At 42.1% G+C, this 16,042-nt stretch overlaps 1 protein-coding gene across 6 annotated transcripts in view; it reads left to right on the top strand.

The window, feature by feature from the left end:
* Nucleotides 1-15,433, top strand: part of LOC131692200 (PR domain zinc finger protein 1) — a 228,265-nt gene extending 212,832 nt beyond the window's left edge. For all 6 annotated transcript variants that reach the window (XM_058979115.1, XM_058979112.1, XM_058979113.1 and 3 more), the window contains 2 exons: nt 74-2,303; nt 2,364-15,433. In XM_058979115.1, the coding sequence (XP_058835098.1) occupies nt 74-2,303; nt 2,364-2,908 (2,775 nt within the window). In that variant the 3' untranslated portion in view covers nt 2,909-15,433. The remainder of the gene's footprint in view (nt 1-73; nt 2,304-2,363) is intronic.
* Nucleotides 15,434-16,042: the final 609 nt, after the last annotated feature.

The raw sequence follows: 16,042 nt of genomic DNA, 5'->3' as shown, positions 1-16,042 counted from the left end.
TCCACCGACTCAGCGAATCAAGGATCGCAACAACTAACCACGCTATCCGCATTTTTCCCCTATTTTCCAACAGATATTCAAAGATAGTGACTTCTACTACCTGGACGGGTCGGATCCGGCACAGTCCAACTGGATGCGGTATGTCGGATCGGCGTACAGCTTCTCCGTGATGAATCTGGTCGCCTGTCAGCACCAGGAGCACATCTACTTCTACACGATCCGTGATATTATGCCCAACGAGGAGCTGATGGTGTGGTACTGCCGTGACTTTGCGAAGCGACTCGGCTACGATATCGATCCGGAACGGGCAACTTACTCCATCTGTCGAGAGGAAACGTTGAGAAAAACGTACGCAACGATCACCAAAGCGCCCGTCCCGTCGGAGGTTGCCTACAACCACGTGAAGCACGTGATGGGTCTATACCTACCGGCTATTCGTACGGCTCCGACGCCAAGTCCTTCGCCACCGGCAGCTACGTCGACGACAGTAACGCCGACAGTGGTAGTTCCTCCTTCTAAGCACCAGATTCATCAGACTGTGCTCCGAGAGACGAGAACCACAACCGAAGCGCATGATCGATCACCAATCAGGATCGTCATTCGAGAACAAAGTCCACTGCCTCTGCGAACAGTGAAAGGACCGGATGCGGACTCGCCAATTTCCCAGAACGGGAAGGAAGCCCACTACGAACATCAGTTAACGCCAAATGATGGCTCGGTCAGATCAGACGAAGGTTATCACAGCAACGGATACCACGAGGATGGATTTACTCCACCGGAGGATTCCAGTGACAGCGAAAGTGAACATAACTATGTGTTGGATTGTTCGAAAAAGGCGATCGAACCGAAGGAAGCAAGCTTGAAAGTGGAAAATTGTGATAAGAATGAATACCGGAAGGTCAAGATGAAAATGCCATTAAAGTATGAGTTTAAAAACAACAAGAACTTCAAGCAGCCCGGTGTGAAGGAGGAGGCTGCTGAAGAGGAAGAGATTGTTGCGACGAGGGAAGTGAAGCCCGCTACCAGTACGGTGATTGTGTTGGAAACGGTTCCCGAAACGGTGGTACCACTGACTAAAGCTTACTATGAACCGGAAACAACAAGCCCCTCAGCGTCCTTCATTCGATACACTCCGCCGAGTTCCAGTATTCTTGAAACGATACTTACCGGTAACCGAACCCCGGTGGATGATCCCCTCCGGAGACAACCGAATGCAACACCACCTCCAACTTCCCCCACTGAGATGGCGTACTCGTATAAGAAGTCCCATCGCTATGGAACGGCTTGCAGCCCCGATTCCAGTTCCCAAACCCCCATGGAACCGGGAGATAACGTTCATCAGCCGATACAGGAAGCTAAGCTTATAAGTGTTGATCACCGCGAATCTCAGTCACCCACAATCATTTACAGCTCCGAGCATCGATCGCAGCAGCAGATTCCTTCGCCAGGTCCGTATGATCCGGCAGTGCACAGTTACAATTACAGCTACCCATCGCCGAGTGGAACGGTGATCAACAGCGCTTCCAGCTCGACTTATTCGCCTCCCCTAAACGGTGGCCACTACGAGAGACTGACAACGCACACAATCCCATCGCCGAGTGGCTATGTGCAACTGCAAGCCAAGGGACAACTTCCGTTAGGCCATCCTCTGATGCAACCCCTACCGCCGCTAACCCACATGTCACCCGGTCGATGTTCTCCGCCCAGTAGTCTCAGTCCGGATGGTGGTTCTTACTCGCGAAGCGGTAGCCCAATGAGTCCCGGAAGTCCAGGATCGCGAGGCTACCGAAGTCTACCGTATCCGCTACGGAAACGAGACGGTAAAATGCACTACGAGTGCAATGTCTGCAGCAAAACCTTCGGCCAACTGTCCAATCTGAAGGTCCACCTCCGCACACACTCAGGTGAGCGACCCTTCAAGTGCAACGTCTGTACCAAATCGTTCACCCAACTTGCCCACCTGCAAAAACACCATCTGGTACACACTGGCGAAAAACCGCACCAATGTGATATCTGCAAGAAGCGATTTTCGTCCACGTCCAATCTGAAGACACATCTCAGGCTCCACAGTGGCCAAAAGCCGTATGCGTGTGACCTGTGCCCTCAAAAGTTCACCCAATTTGTACATCTGAAGCTGCACAAGCGGTTGCACACGAACGACCGGCCATACGTGTGTCAAGGTTGTGACAAGAAGTACATCAGCGCTTCGGGCCTCCGGACTCACTGGAAGACGACGAGCTGTAAGCCAAATAATCTGGAGGAGGAGCTGGCGCTGGCCGCTGCTGCTACCTCCGAGTGTATGGGTAAGTTAGTACAAGTTGAAATTCAAATCAAGGGGTTTAACGAACATGTTCTGTTTTTAGACAAAGATCAACCGGAGAGTGAACCACGAGAGTATTACGACTTGCAGCACATGAATCATCCAGCAGCAATAGGATCTCCTCAGCTGCGGCACATGGTCGGTCACGGTTCCCCGCCATTGCACGGGTTACAACCACAGTCCCTACCAGGACAACCGCCAATACATCCGGGACATATGTTCCCAGGTCACCCTGGGTCGGATGCGATCATCCAGAAAGTTGGAAAAGTTCAACACCCGTCAACCGTTAGCAGTAGTAGCAACACCACCACCAACAACAACAACAACAACCCCAGCCACATAAACGGCAACATCATCAATGCTGGGGGTGGTCAATATACCTATCTGAGTGCTGCACAGGGACCACCCCCACCACCGCCTCCGCAGCAAGTTCTGCACCATGGCCAATCTGTACCCGCTAGCAATGCCACCAACACCACCATCACGCCCAGTCCTACCGGGAACAGTAGCACCAGCAACGGTTCCGAACCGACCAGCCGACCCAGTGTGATCGAATCCAGTCAACCGATGATCATTGAGTGCACGTAGCTTCAGGTGATGGGTCCGGGGCCACCCCCAGCCCGACGCCTGGACAGTGTGATTCGAGTGATTGGCTAAGCCCTAAATCTACTTTTTTTTGCAAGCAAATGATCTTTGTTGTGCGCGTTAGATTTAAGCATTAAACAACTGTGAATACTAGCTTTAAGGTGACACTTCCACACGAACACACAGAGAAGAGAAAAAATTACACAAACACATACACATTTAATCGCTAAGAGAAGCATAAATTTATATATTTATTTTTTACTATTATTATCGAGCCGAAGCAAATCAGTTTAGGAGGCAGAAGAAATATTGTTAAGTGTTCTTAAAATTTACTAGTTACACGGTGAAGAAATCAGAACAGCGTAATCCTACTGAAGTTTGTCATTTTTCTTGAAACTTGAAACAAAATCAAACGTTTAGAAGACGAAATAAGAAAAATCAAAGCGGTGTGTGTGTGTGGGTAAATTTTGCCAGCCAGCTCTGTAAATATAGGAGAATAGTGCAATGGCAGAGAGTGCGAAATTTGCCGACACCAATACCACCATCATCATCATCACCACCACCTGGCAGTTTTAATACGAGAAGTATTCGGTGGCTTGTAGTTATTAGGATTAGCTCATTTTTGTGTTTGTGTTTTAAATCGTTCGTTGACCGTTCGTCGGTCCACGGTTTAGTGGGTATACGCATTAGGGTACTTGTACATACAATTATACAGTTGAGGGCCGAGCGAAGAAAGCGCCACTGCTGAGAGAGGGATGTGACTAATAATACATACGAACGCAACAGACTGATATTTTTCCTTATTAACAGATAGAAAATCAGAACGAAAAGGTCGTGGTAGGAACATTGTTCGGCAATCAGTTTTCCAAAAAAAAAACGTTAGATATGTTTATTTTTTGTTTGTTATTATTTTGTAGTTAGTCGATAGGAAGGCTCACGTAGGCTATGAGATGGTGTGTGCGAGTGTGTTCCGGGTGGTTGAAGTTATAACCGGAAGCAAAGTTTACGGAAGTTCGTGCGAGGGGTTTTGTTTTTGGGAAAACTCTGTAACTCAGGCATTTTAATTCTTTGGGTGTGCAACAGGACTCCCGATGAAAAAATTTTTGTTTGCAGTTTCTTAATTATGTCTGCATAAAACCGGTTCAAACAGAAATCAATCGGTTTTGTCGAAATTTAATCACAACTACACACTTATGCGAACTTAAATATTTTGTTTGTTAGAGTTTATGTATACAGGCAAGCGGCGAGGCACTGACCTAGAGCTGAAACTAACATAACCTGCTTGCAGCAAATCAAAACGAGCCTGTCTCAGTGAAAACCAACTGACAGATTTCACTTTGATCAACAGCAGTGACGGTGGAGTAACAGTTTATCTGGAATTTTGGCTAAAAGTGAATTTTGACAGTTGGTTTTAGCACCCGAATTGCAAGCTTGTCGAGAAGTAGTAAACTGCCTACTCAGTTCTACTTGGTTTATTCTGTGACATGGTCACTTTGATTTGCTGCAAGTAGGTTTATCGCGTCCTAATGTCAGTTCCAGCTTCAGCTCACCTTCTCGCCGCCACTCTGTAGGCAGGGCCGTCGAGAGCCGCGTCGGGCCCCGGGGTTTTAAGTACTGACGGGTTTTACCATATATGACTTCTTATTTCAATATCGATTAGAAAAATTATACGGATGCAACCGTTTCATTAAACTATTTTTTTATGAAAATTGTTTATTTGACACAATTCAATTGTTCATGCTTCCTTGACTCACGTTAATGCTACCATCGTTAATGCTGCACAGAATCAGAGCATAGAAAAATTGACATCCCTGCGTGAGCTTGAAAGAGAAACAAAATTCAATTCATGCCCGCCGCGATGTTCGGTTTGTTTCCCTCGTCTTTCGCTTTTTCGGTACAAAGCATTCATGTCCGAAGCTGACCCTTGTTTCTATGCTAGCTCTGACAGGGATTATCAAGCAAAAGTGCACCAGATATAGATTACGCAGTTCAGTTATGCTCGAAAATGCAAAAGAAGTTCTGCCTTCAAACTGTCCACATAATAACAAATGAATGCTTTGGTTGGCGAATGAATTTATATTTCCTCTGCACTCAACCATTCGATTCTTCATAAAATTTCAGTCAGATTGGAAGTGAATGAATGAGGGTTGCGTTGAAACTGAATATTGTTTTCAGCAAATTAATCAGAAATAAGCAACTAAATGTGAAATTTCGGACCACTGATGCTGCCTTGTTTCTTGTTGTTGGTACATGCTGTTGATTTTGAGGTACTGGATGCAGCTATTGCACTTGTCATTATGACCTGAACGTATTTTCTTTACCGGTTTCTGAATACCGGTTTTGGAATCAGTTGTTACATTTGCGCTAACATTCAGAGGAAAAACATTACGAATGCGATGACTGGGATCCTCCAGCGAAGTCTGCTGTTAAAACGACTGAGTTGTGAGAGAAAGAGTTTCAACTTTTGGCGAAAACTAATGGGTAGAAAAGTGTCCAGTTAAATTCCCCTATTTTCTTCATCAAATGTGTACAATGGAACCTCCATTTACGAACCAAGCCATGGGTTCGTAAATTGAATTAGTTCGAAAAAAAGTGTTCGTTTTTTGGGATTTAGATCGTAAAAAAGTTCGCTTTACATTCTTTCTAAAATTCATTGGTTGAGCAACATTATCGATAACCCTAACAATATTTTTATTTCCGAAACGGACTTGACAAGTACATGATGAAAATGGATATTTGGTACCTTTTTGAAATCCAGGATGGAGACTTCCGATTGAACAATAATCTCGATAACCCTAACAATTTGGGAATTTCGAGAACGGGCTTGACGAGTAGATGATAGAGATGGGCGCTTGGAGCTATTTCGAATAATTTCTGTATAAACTATGAGGGTATTTTTAAGCGGGTTTGATGAGTAAATGAGCGATGCCCTTTTGGAGGCCAAGATAGTGTCTTCTGATTGAGAAAAGTTTTCTATAATCATATCATCCGCATCACAAATCACTTTATCTATATCTACTCTATGATTATCTTATTTCGAAAATGTCAATATTTTAGGTCATACAGATATCATAACTGGCATATGCCATCTTGGTTTTCAAAATGGCTTCATACATTGATTTTCGTCATCTACTCATCAACCCCATTCCGAAAATATCCAACTTTTATTAGTAACAGTTAGCTAAGAATATGTTAAATTGTATACAACTTCATACTGTACTGTGAGTATTCAAACTTTTTTGACGAAAACTTTTAAAAAAACCCTTGCGATAAATGAACGGTTCAATTGCACTGTTAAATGAATCTAATAGGGTTACGTTCACGTACTTCAGAAAACCATTGGAACGATTGGAACGTAGTTGATTGTGGTATATTTGCAGTGCCAACAGAAACAATAAACTTCAACAATTAAATTAAAATAAATTAAATTCAGTTAAAAATGCGGGCCCCCAAAACAGACCCGGACCCCAGGATAGTTGCCCACCCTGACCCCTCTCTCGTTGGGCCTGTCTACCAAAGGCAACCAAAGATTGGAGAGTGTGGATTGAATTGCAAAGTGGCTTGAAGTTTGACTTTTTATGCATACGTAAATGAAATTGACAGGTCAATTGGTATCAGCTTAAAACTATGCAGTCCAATTGAATGTGAAGCATAAAATATAAATTTGTAATAAATTAATAATAGCTTCAATGAATCCTTCCCCCAATTTGGAACAAACAAATCCCTCAGCTAGTCTGGAACAGGATTATCCTCCTGTCCTGAAATCTCTCGGATTATCGCGCATGTGATCTCCAAATTCTGGACTGCAGCCAGCTTGTTCTCTAATTTCATATCATTCTGCGCCTCCAACAGCTTCCGTGGAACAACTCCAATCGTCGTATGCACCACAGAAACAATTCTTCGAACCTCCCTAACCTTCACATATTAATCAATTCTACGACCAATGGGCGATACCTGGTATTTTAGCCGGCGTGGCCAAGTTGTTGTCCAGTAGAGCGATAAATCAATTGTCCTGCTTGATATGCCCCATACCAATTGGCGCATCCACAGAATTTTTCACAGCCGTCATAACTGCACTTCGCATAGTGCCCGCATGTCGACTATACCGTGTTTTCCGTCATCCTGTGACAATGCGAACCTCTGAAGCGCCGACTGGGTATGACGCATTGTTTAAACGCTTCTTTCAATGTTCTCTCAAGACCCTCCAGGTCAGTGCGACTCCATTTAATGACGCCGAAACTGTCGGTCAACGCCTTGATTGCTTTGAGCTTATTTCCCGCGTTCATGGAAGACTTTAAGACAGTGTTCACTCCGCTCAAGAACTTACCTCGGAGCTCTATTAAGTTATTCGGTGATGCGAATTCCGGTGATACTTGTGCTGGAATCCGAGATACTTGTACGAATTTCTATGAACCATATCTCGCTTCCTCTCAACTTCGTCAATATCGTGAGCACCTGTGTCGACCTATCACCTTGACAGCAGGCATTTCTCTAGGTCAAACGTGGCGTCAGCGTAGAAGTAGTACATGTAGAAGGTATGCATCATTACGATTGAGTGCCCTACTGAGGAGGTTCGGCCCCAAACAAAAGGGGAAGGAATGGCTTTGGAATACACCACACAAGATTCGGAGCGTTCTAGACTGTCACGTAATAGATTAATTCGCAGCATTGAGCATTTTTATTGCAATCGTTCTGCTACTCTATTCTATGCTGTTCTTAATGGGCCCGAGTTATGAAGTGATGATGCTTCTCAGGGTCTTGTACAGATTTGAGAAGCAGGTAATTCGCACGTACTTTGAAGAGCTAGACGTATTGCCTCCTTGGGAAGCTCTGGACTTCGCTGATATCCCGTAGACCTTCACTGAAATCGGGCTTCTCGCTGTTGATTTGGTCATAGAATGCTCGCTTGTTATCACTGAATATTCGATTTTGTTATCGACTCGCGAAGTTAGTGTTACACTCAATTGCTGTATGAGTATGGCGAGCTCCACTATCTACCGGTGAGCTCGCAGCTTGCGACGCTAAGTAACTGAATTAATCGTTTTTGCCGTCTTCGAACGTGGTCAGCCTTCAAATAGCGACACATTTGTTCGAGAGCCGATTCTCCAGCCTCCGCCGTCAAGAATGTGCTCTCCTTTCTCGGTATTGTTCCGGCGGGTTGTGATCGCCACTCTACTACAGAGCAGTATCAGCTGCAGAGCTTCCAGGGTCTGAACAAGTTCCAGGTGCATTGGCAAAAAGCTGCTGTTCATGAAGTGTGTCGGTCGCGTTTTGAGAATACAGCAAGTTCTTCGTGCGCGACATTAGGACAGTTCAAGCGGTGAATCTTTTGGAAATTATGGGACTTAAGCTGCAGGTTCTTCCACCAACGCTACAGATTCACTGGCGAATAACGCGCTCAAGCTTGCTGAGCTTAACCTCGACACATCGCTTTCTCTACTGTTCTTTGTGCTCAGCTCTCTATCTGCACCTCCTGCTGAATCAGACCGATTTCCGCTCTTAGTGAGAATACTGTTGCGAATGATCGTTCTATGTCTTGCGATCACTGCGTTCTGATTCCGACCTCCGACAAACTCTGAATACGCATCATCAAACATCCGGATCGCTGTCCAAAAATAGCAAGCGAATCACGAATTTACTGATCTTCGTCGTCCACCTAATACGTATTTATGGTCCTGTGAAGGTGAGCGACTGTCTTCTTGTATCTAATCGTTTGCATTGTGCGTCATACTAAGACAAGTAGTAAATCGGGTGCTCTCCCCAACAAATCCTCATGGGTTCAAACACTATACAACCCTATAAAAATCCCATGAATACGGCCGCGCCAAATTTCGTAACTATCAAAACACCATGAAATGGTTTTTAAATGGCATCTTCCGGACCATGGTGTCGGTGTTTTCAAAGGTTGAACCCATTTCAAATACTACCAAAACATCACGAAGTGGAGGTGAATTTGGACCAAACGCATTGAGGAATTATGAACTTTTCGTTTGCTCGGGTTCCTCGGGCGATCACCTAACCAAGATTGCTCGTGTTCATGTTGCTTCATTCTGGCGTTTTGATAATAAGCCTGTCCTAGCGTAGGCGGCAGGCAGTACCCCGGATTCCCTCTTCCCTGTCATCATGCGACCAAAGATCCCGACGGGGCTGGATACATGATCTTCACTAAGATTGTTCGTACCCCAGCCGCATGACCACAGAAAGGCCTCGAGTTGCACATAATATTTTTAGCTTCACTTTTTTAAAGAAACCCACCACTTTGGGAATTAATGTAAAACTTGCAAAAGAACTGCCACTTTTGCTTTGTCGAAAAAAATGTTCAATAAATTTCTATTTTTTGTTTAAGAGGTAACTTTTTTAATTTTTTAGGCGTCGTTCTCTCGTTGTAAATTATAATCTCGACCACAATTCACTTACAGCGGTCTAATGCAATAGTTTAGTTTGTATGCTTCTCCTTTTTTACACCAGGGATTCTCGTCGGTTACTATCTCTTCCACTGGCCAACAAAGCACAAGCCACACGATTCTAAGTAAAACTTTTACTGCCTTTCTGAACGATGTCTTGGAAATGGTCTCTATACTGAAACGTTAAATTCGTCTTCCTGAAAAGTTCTGCATAGTACCGCAAATAACAGTGCTTATTTTCAATCAGTACCGGTAGTCCAGTATCAAAAATGGGTCGGTATTTCCGGAATTCTCGGTTCACCTCACGAACTTCCCATTGGGAGTGTCACTTGTCTGAGTATCGACATGATTTTTCTTAATACAGTGTGAACTATTACGCGGTACCAGATTTGTAGCCGTTCTTCGATTTTTGATCACGACGATTATTGCCTTCTATCAGAACCTATCCAGTTGTCTCCGGCACGTTTTTTCCCAATTTCTCATATTTGCCTTTTCGTCTTTGCTCTCTTTTAAACTTCCGAACTTCGCACTTCAACATTACCCAATACATTTCGATCGAATCAATTTTAAGAAAGTTTGGTGGGTTCATGGCTTTCGGTTCCAAACCCGCAGGATTACCACTCCTGCACGGTTTTGCAAAAACAATTTTAGAGTTTTGTAAATCTCACCGTTTGTGTTTCCTTTGATCACGAATAGTTAACAACGTTTACCACAAGTGCACATGGCCTGCCGAATCAGATGCTTCTAAGAGAATTTCGACAGATTTTTCTATTTGAAACCGAAATTTACAACACACTCGCGTTTAATCATGAAATATTCATATGCTGGAGGTCTCACCATCAAAGATGCAGCATCGGTATTTCGTATATAGCGTCATGTAGTTTCCGGGTGCGCATTTTAGCATCGTTTCTTGGTTCTCTGGTCGAAACTTTGTGCAACATCAAGGTTTTCGGACAAGTCGCTCGTCAAAACGTTCGGATTCAGCGCATTCTTGATTTTTTTTTCGGCGAGCTGGTCCTAGTTTACGTGCAGATCCTGGCTTGTCAGCAACTGTCAGCTGTTCCCTAAACCTTCGGAGGACCTAAGAGACGTATATGATGTATATTCATAAGACGAAACATATATGATGTTTATTCGTAAGTTTCCCCAAGGCACGATGCCGACAACCCAGGATTTTACATGTGGTTTAACAAAATCCTTTCACGTACGGTTTGATGATTTTCTTCCTTTGCAACAGGAATCATACTGCCGTTGGCACAACTGAGCGTATTGTAAACAATACGTTCTGAAGAGAAACTGGGCAAAATTTACTTAATATCGGTCAAGTATGAAAAAAGTTACGCAATCTTTTATACGGGAATCTTAGTTTAAACGTTATCATATTGACCACCGTCTTGCATATTATTCCTAACAATGAAGAGTTTCTGACCGGACAAAACTTCTGAACGTTATCAGGACACATTGTGTGGAATATAGTTGCACAATGTGAAAGTCACTTCCGCCAGCTTGAGCACCATTTTCACCTTTAGCAACTGTCTTACTTCTTACACTGTAGGTCTAATATAACTTTGTTAAAAGTCAATCGTAATTTTATTCTTCAGTAGTAATTATCGCTATCTTCTGTTGCTTGCTCATTTCACTGCGCAGCCAGGGGCAATAATACAGTACTCTTTGAGCAGTGGATAAGTAACAATAAGTATTGATGTCCTGCATTACTGAAAGCGGACCGGCTTATCATTTGGGCGAGATGAGAAAGTAAACTGTTGATTTGACTCCCCTATTTACCAGATGGATTTTTTAAGAACGATTACATTTTGATTTTTGTCAAACTACTGCGACGTAACTGACAAAGTTCACAACATAGGTACAATACCTAACTGCTGACTGAAAAAAAAATATTGTAAGTGAAGACTAGAAACATTTTTGCGTGTATTACTCTAACATGCATCCGAAGAACGTAGTTCATCTGACAGTACCTTGGCCGAAAAGAAACTAAAGAAGCTAGGGGGAGGGTTGAATACATATTCACCATTCGTACACCGTAGCTGAGAGTAGCAAAAAATACGAACTTCATAATATATGTAAAGAATCATATACAAAGTTGAGACTAAAAGGGGTTAAGACAAGAATCGAGCTAATTAGAACTCGACATTACAACAATCAACAACAACATTCGATAGCCGCGATTTAATATCTTTTCTGACGGATCGAGTAAATAAAGCAAATGTCCGCACCCCCCCCCCCCCCAACAGCAAGCGGAAGTAAAACCAGACGCTTAGATACGGATGCAAGTTTCATCGTGATTCCCAAAGCTCAAAACACTCGGCTGGGAGCGATACAACTGCTCCATTTAGCTGACCGTCACGGAGTGCAATTTTTCAATACATACCTACTATTGCGCTGTTCAAATGCAACCTGCAATGTAGGATTTAAAAACAACTGCCTGCTGCTGCTGCTGCTATTGCCGACCAAGCGTTCGATGGAAGATTAAGCTCCCTCGAACAATGCTGACATTTAAATTGTCGGACACCAGACTCCACCCTTATTTTCCCTAAATTTAAGATATACTTATCAACCTTCTTACAAGTGCATATACTAAGATTATGATATTTGCAATGCTTTCGCGCAAACTTTTGCCAAGAACTTTGCTGAAGACACAAAGTCTTCATCTTTAATGTTTTCTATATGTTTATGACCCCAAATCATTTATATTACATTCTAAATATTATCCTGAAAAGTTGGATATGTTCAGTAAAAAGGTTCCAATGATCAAAATGGACAGCTTTCTACATTACAACATTGGCTGATGTCGTATTCAAAGTAATTCTGCACATTTTGACAAATATAGTGCTTCAAATAGTAATTGGTTGTCTACGTTAAAACAGCTGAATTTACGCCAATAGAGTTTTCGGGGTACTTATCAAAAAATAGCAAGGTCTGTCATTCGCTGCTACGTGTTGAGTGATTGATCCCCCTAAAAGGGAGCTAATTCAATTAAAAATATCATTTAGTAGTAGAAATGATCTAACGTCTTTAGAAAACTTGTTGAGATTGCTTTCACGAATATCTTTCCTGAACACACTATCTCTTTTAAATGCTTTAGAAGTTATAGCTAATTATGTTTGGATGACACCCAAAAATAATTCTTAAAATATCTTTTCAATTATCATTCCTACGCGTTTTATATATTCTATGAAGTCCCCCAATTATCAAAATACACAATTTTCATTAACGGTTAACTTTTTCTATCTCGAGTATTTTCGAAGATATTGCATGTTTTTTGAAAGACAAGAGTGTTTTCAAATAATATATTTCTCTACTGGAGACAACGAGAGACAAGTACAATACATTTAGTTTTATATGGTTGATGTAGCACTTCTCACTGGAACTAGAGCTGGCTGACCAGTTTTGCCCGTTCAAAAGTTATTACTCTTTAATTTTCGCAAATTTTTGTATAAATTACTCAAAAGCTTCTAAGCCACAGGAGACAGAGAGAGATAGAGATTTTTGGTCTTCAGTAAACATGTTCGCGAAACAAGTTCTTCGACATTTCTGAAGACTGCATCTTGTTTTGAATACTTTAAAAAAATTATAACAAATATCTCACTTCAAAGGGGATTAATCACTGTGACTATACCACCAAAATGTAGGTCTTGGATTGTCGAAAACATCCCAGAAGACATTTTAGGTGTACTCTTGTCCGTTATCGCCTAAAAAAAATTTGCACGTTTTTTTTAAAGAAAGAAAAACACTGTGCGACGGTTTAAAACACTTTAGGTCTAGTCAGAGGCGCTAAGAAAAATCGAAATGCACACCCAGAAAAGCGCACCCCTATTTTCTATTTTTGCGCTCATAGTCGCTCACACGAAAAGCGATCCTTTTTGAACATGAAGCTTTTCGCTTTTTTTCAGTTTGGAGAGAGCGCAACGCTTTTGAAAAAATAAATTGATGGCCCACACTCACATGCTAAAAACGTTTTGTTTGTATTTGGCTCCGTTCAAATTTGCTCTACGAAGCCCTGGGACGCGTTGGTATGTGTTACTCAAGTTATCTCTTCACTGGGTGCCCAAGGACGTATATCAATGAAGTTCGATATTATATTATGCAAGTATGAGATTGGTTGAACACTAACGAACCATTTGGGAGCTTTACGCTCACAGTTCGAGAGCGGAAAACAGATGCATTAAAGCTCCCGAGGATTTGTTTTAGATGTAGTTGTTGAGTACAAATGCTGAAATGACCGGATAGTAGAGAATAGGAAAGATTTCAATCAGACGATCGATATTTTTCTGCACACGTTTTCGCCTGAAAAATCAACATTTTTCGTGTTTTTCGTGTGCGTTGCAATAATTCAAGCAGTTGAAAAATTTGCACGGCTCATAGCGGTAGCTTTCTTTGATATATTTATAATATGTAAGAAATAAAAATAAAATCAAATATTATTATTTATCTGTTGGATCTCGTACACGCAACTTTCTACTGCGCGCGAAGCCCTTCATTCGTGGAGAGGAAACGTTTGTCTGCTCGCTTACAGCGTTATAGGAGTCATTTATTTCTCTCCTGTCTCTCATGTAAAGGTCATCAACGTTAAATCTGTCTTGGTGACTGCAATCAGATGTTCTTCTCTGCTTCTTGCATTTACGGGTGACCAGTGTAAACTGGTCGTCATTGTTATTAACTTCCATGCCGATGCTACTTTCAGTTGATTTTGAGGTGCTGGATGTTGCTTTTGTAGTTGTTATTATGGCCTGAACAGCTGCCACAAATTTGGCAACCGTTTGTGGTTCCGGTATTGGTGTTGAAATGTTCTGTTTTGAATTGGTTTTCTGTATATGTGTTGGCAATTGGTTGACATATATTTTCCTCTGCATCTTCCGTGCAAGGTGATGAGCTGTCTGATTGCAGTACTTGCGCGTAGGTGATTGCCATGAGTTTTGAGTTTTATAGTCAAGTTGGAGGGAATACGTTTTTCGACTCGCATCCACACCACAAGAACACTGTTAGGAATACCCTAGAATAAGTTTCTCCGCGTATCAGGTGTAACGGATTCTACTTCTTCGTATTGCAATATGCATTTTACAACTTTCTGTATAGATGAGGATCTTAATTCCAACATTGTCACTTTCTATCACATTTAAGTTAAGTTGTTCTGCAAGAAGAAATGTTCAGCTTGGGCTAACGTGTTGAATGATATCAATACTACATTGCGGAGATGATTATACTGAAGATAAAGGCCTATATTCCAGTTTCACCTTCAGAAGATATTCCACTTCACGAAAACTTGGTCATATTGAACAAAATTTGAAGTCAACGACCGTAGCGTTGGACCGCAGCAGAGCCTTTTCGTCAACTTTTCTCATGATGGCAAGAATAAATACGATGTTTTTTCTTTGGTCTCTAGACAATGAACACTAGATCGAAAGTCGGCTAGCTGTCGTTCGTTTAATGCGACTGTAAGTGTGACCCGGCCAGACTTACAACAATAGGTTAAATCGGATATAATCATCCCAAAGTTTAACTTTTGAATTATTTGTCATATATTGGTAAATTTAGTATGTTGAAGAAGGATAATGAGAAAAAAGACAGTTAGGAGAAGTTCAATCAGAACATGCACGAAAACATTAAAAAATATTCAAAACGATTGGGAACGAAAATTTACAGATATATTGTTTACCAAACGTTTGAGGATAAGTTAAGTAAAAAATATACCTGTTTATTTTCGAAAGAGGCTCTTTTCTGGCTTGGAACCGCTATAGTTGATTAAACATTTTATTTTGCGTACAATCTCAGTATTACATCGGATATATTTTATAGACGCGATATTGATTCAAAAAATGATACAGTTTTTACAATCAGTGATTATAGCATCCGTGTTTAACTTGCATGATTGATGATAATCATTATTGTAAAACATTACATGGATCGATTTTGACACGATACCTCGCACTCTAAAAATTGCAACGTTCAGGAATCAGGAATCAGAATATATTGGCTCAAATGGCACGTTCCCCGTACATAGTCGGGGATTTGTGCCTTGCCGTGTGTTTTCATCATTTCCTGAGTGGAAGGAAAGGACAAGGAGGAGTGGGGAAGTAGAATTGGAAGGGTGGGAAAAATAACAGCACAAAACAAAAATAAACAACAGGTAAGTTAAACTCACAAGTAGTTCAACTTGCCTGCGAATAATCCTAAAGCTCTTTACCACATTGGATAAGAAACTTTAGTATGTCTCTGAGTTTCAGTCGACCAAACATGGTTTCGTCTATATAAGGACGGCTGAAGACTCGAAATCGCAATTGCGCTAGCGCTGGACAGTTGCATATCAGATGATATGAGGTTCCGTAGTCGGATTCACAAAGATCACATGAAAAAGACTCAGCGCGCTGAATAGTTGCCATGTGATAATTGAGTTTGCAGTGGCCGGTTAAAGCCCTGGTCAGCATGCCGCAGTGGAGCTTCGAAAAATGTAAGAGATTTTTCGAAACCACTGGGCATGGTTGTTCTAGAAACGCCTTTGTTTGGCGACACGTTTGTAGATTTCTCCAATAATTGCGGTGCTCGGACAAAGCCCAACACCGTATTTTTTCCCTTATCCAACTTGTCGAAATTGGCAGGGCGGGCTCAGGACCAACGAAGTCAATCGCTGAACCTGCCCTGGCCAATTCGTCAGCCCATTCATTTCCAGTAATACCGCAATGTCCGGGCACCCAGACAAGGTAGATAGTGTTGACAA

The sequence above is a fragment of the Topomyia yanbarensis genome, chromosome 3 (assembly GCF_030247195.1).
Source record: "Topomyia yanbarensis strain Yona2022 chromosome 3, ASM3024719v1, whole genome shotgun sequence".
NCBI classification, from domain to species: Eukaryota; Metazoa; Arthropoda; class Insecta; order Diptera; family Culicidae; genus Topomyia; species Topomyia yanbarensis.
Note: the sequence above shows the minus strand (reverse complement) of the source record. Positions and strands in the feature narration are given on the sequence as shown.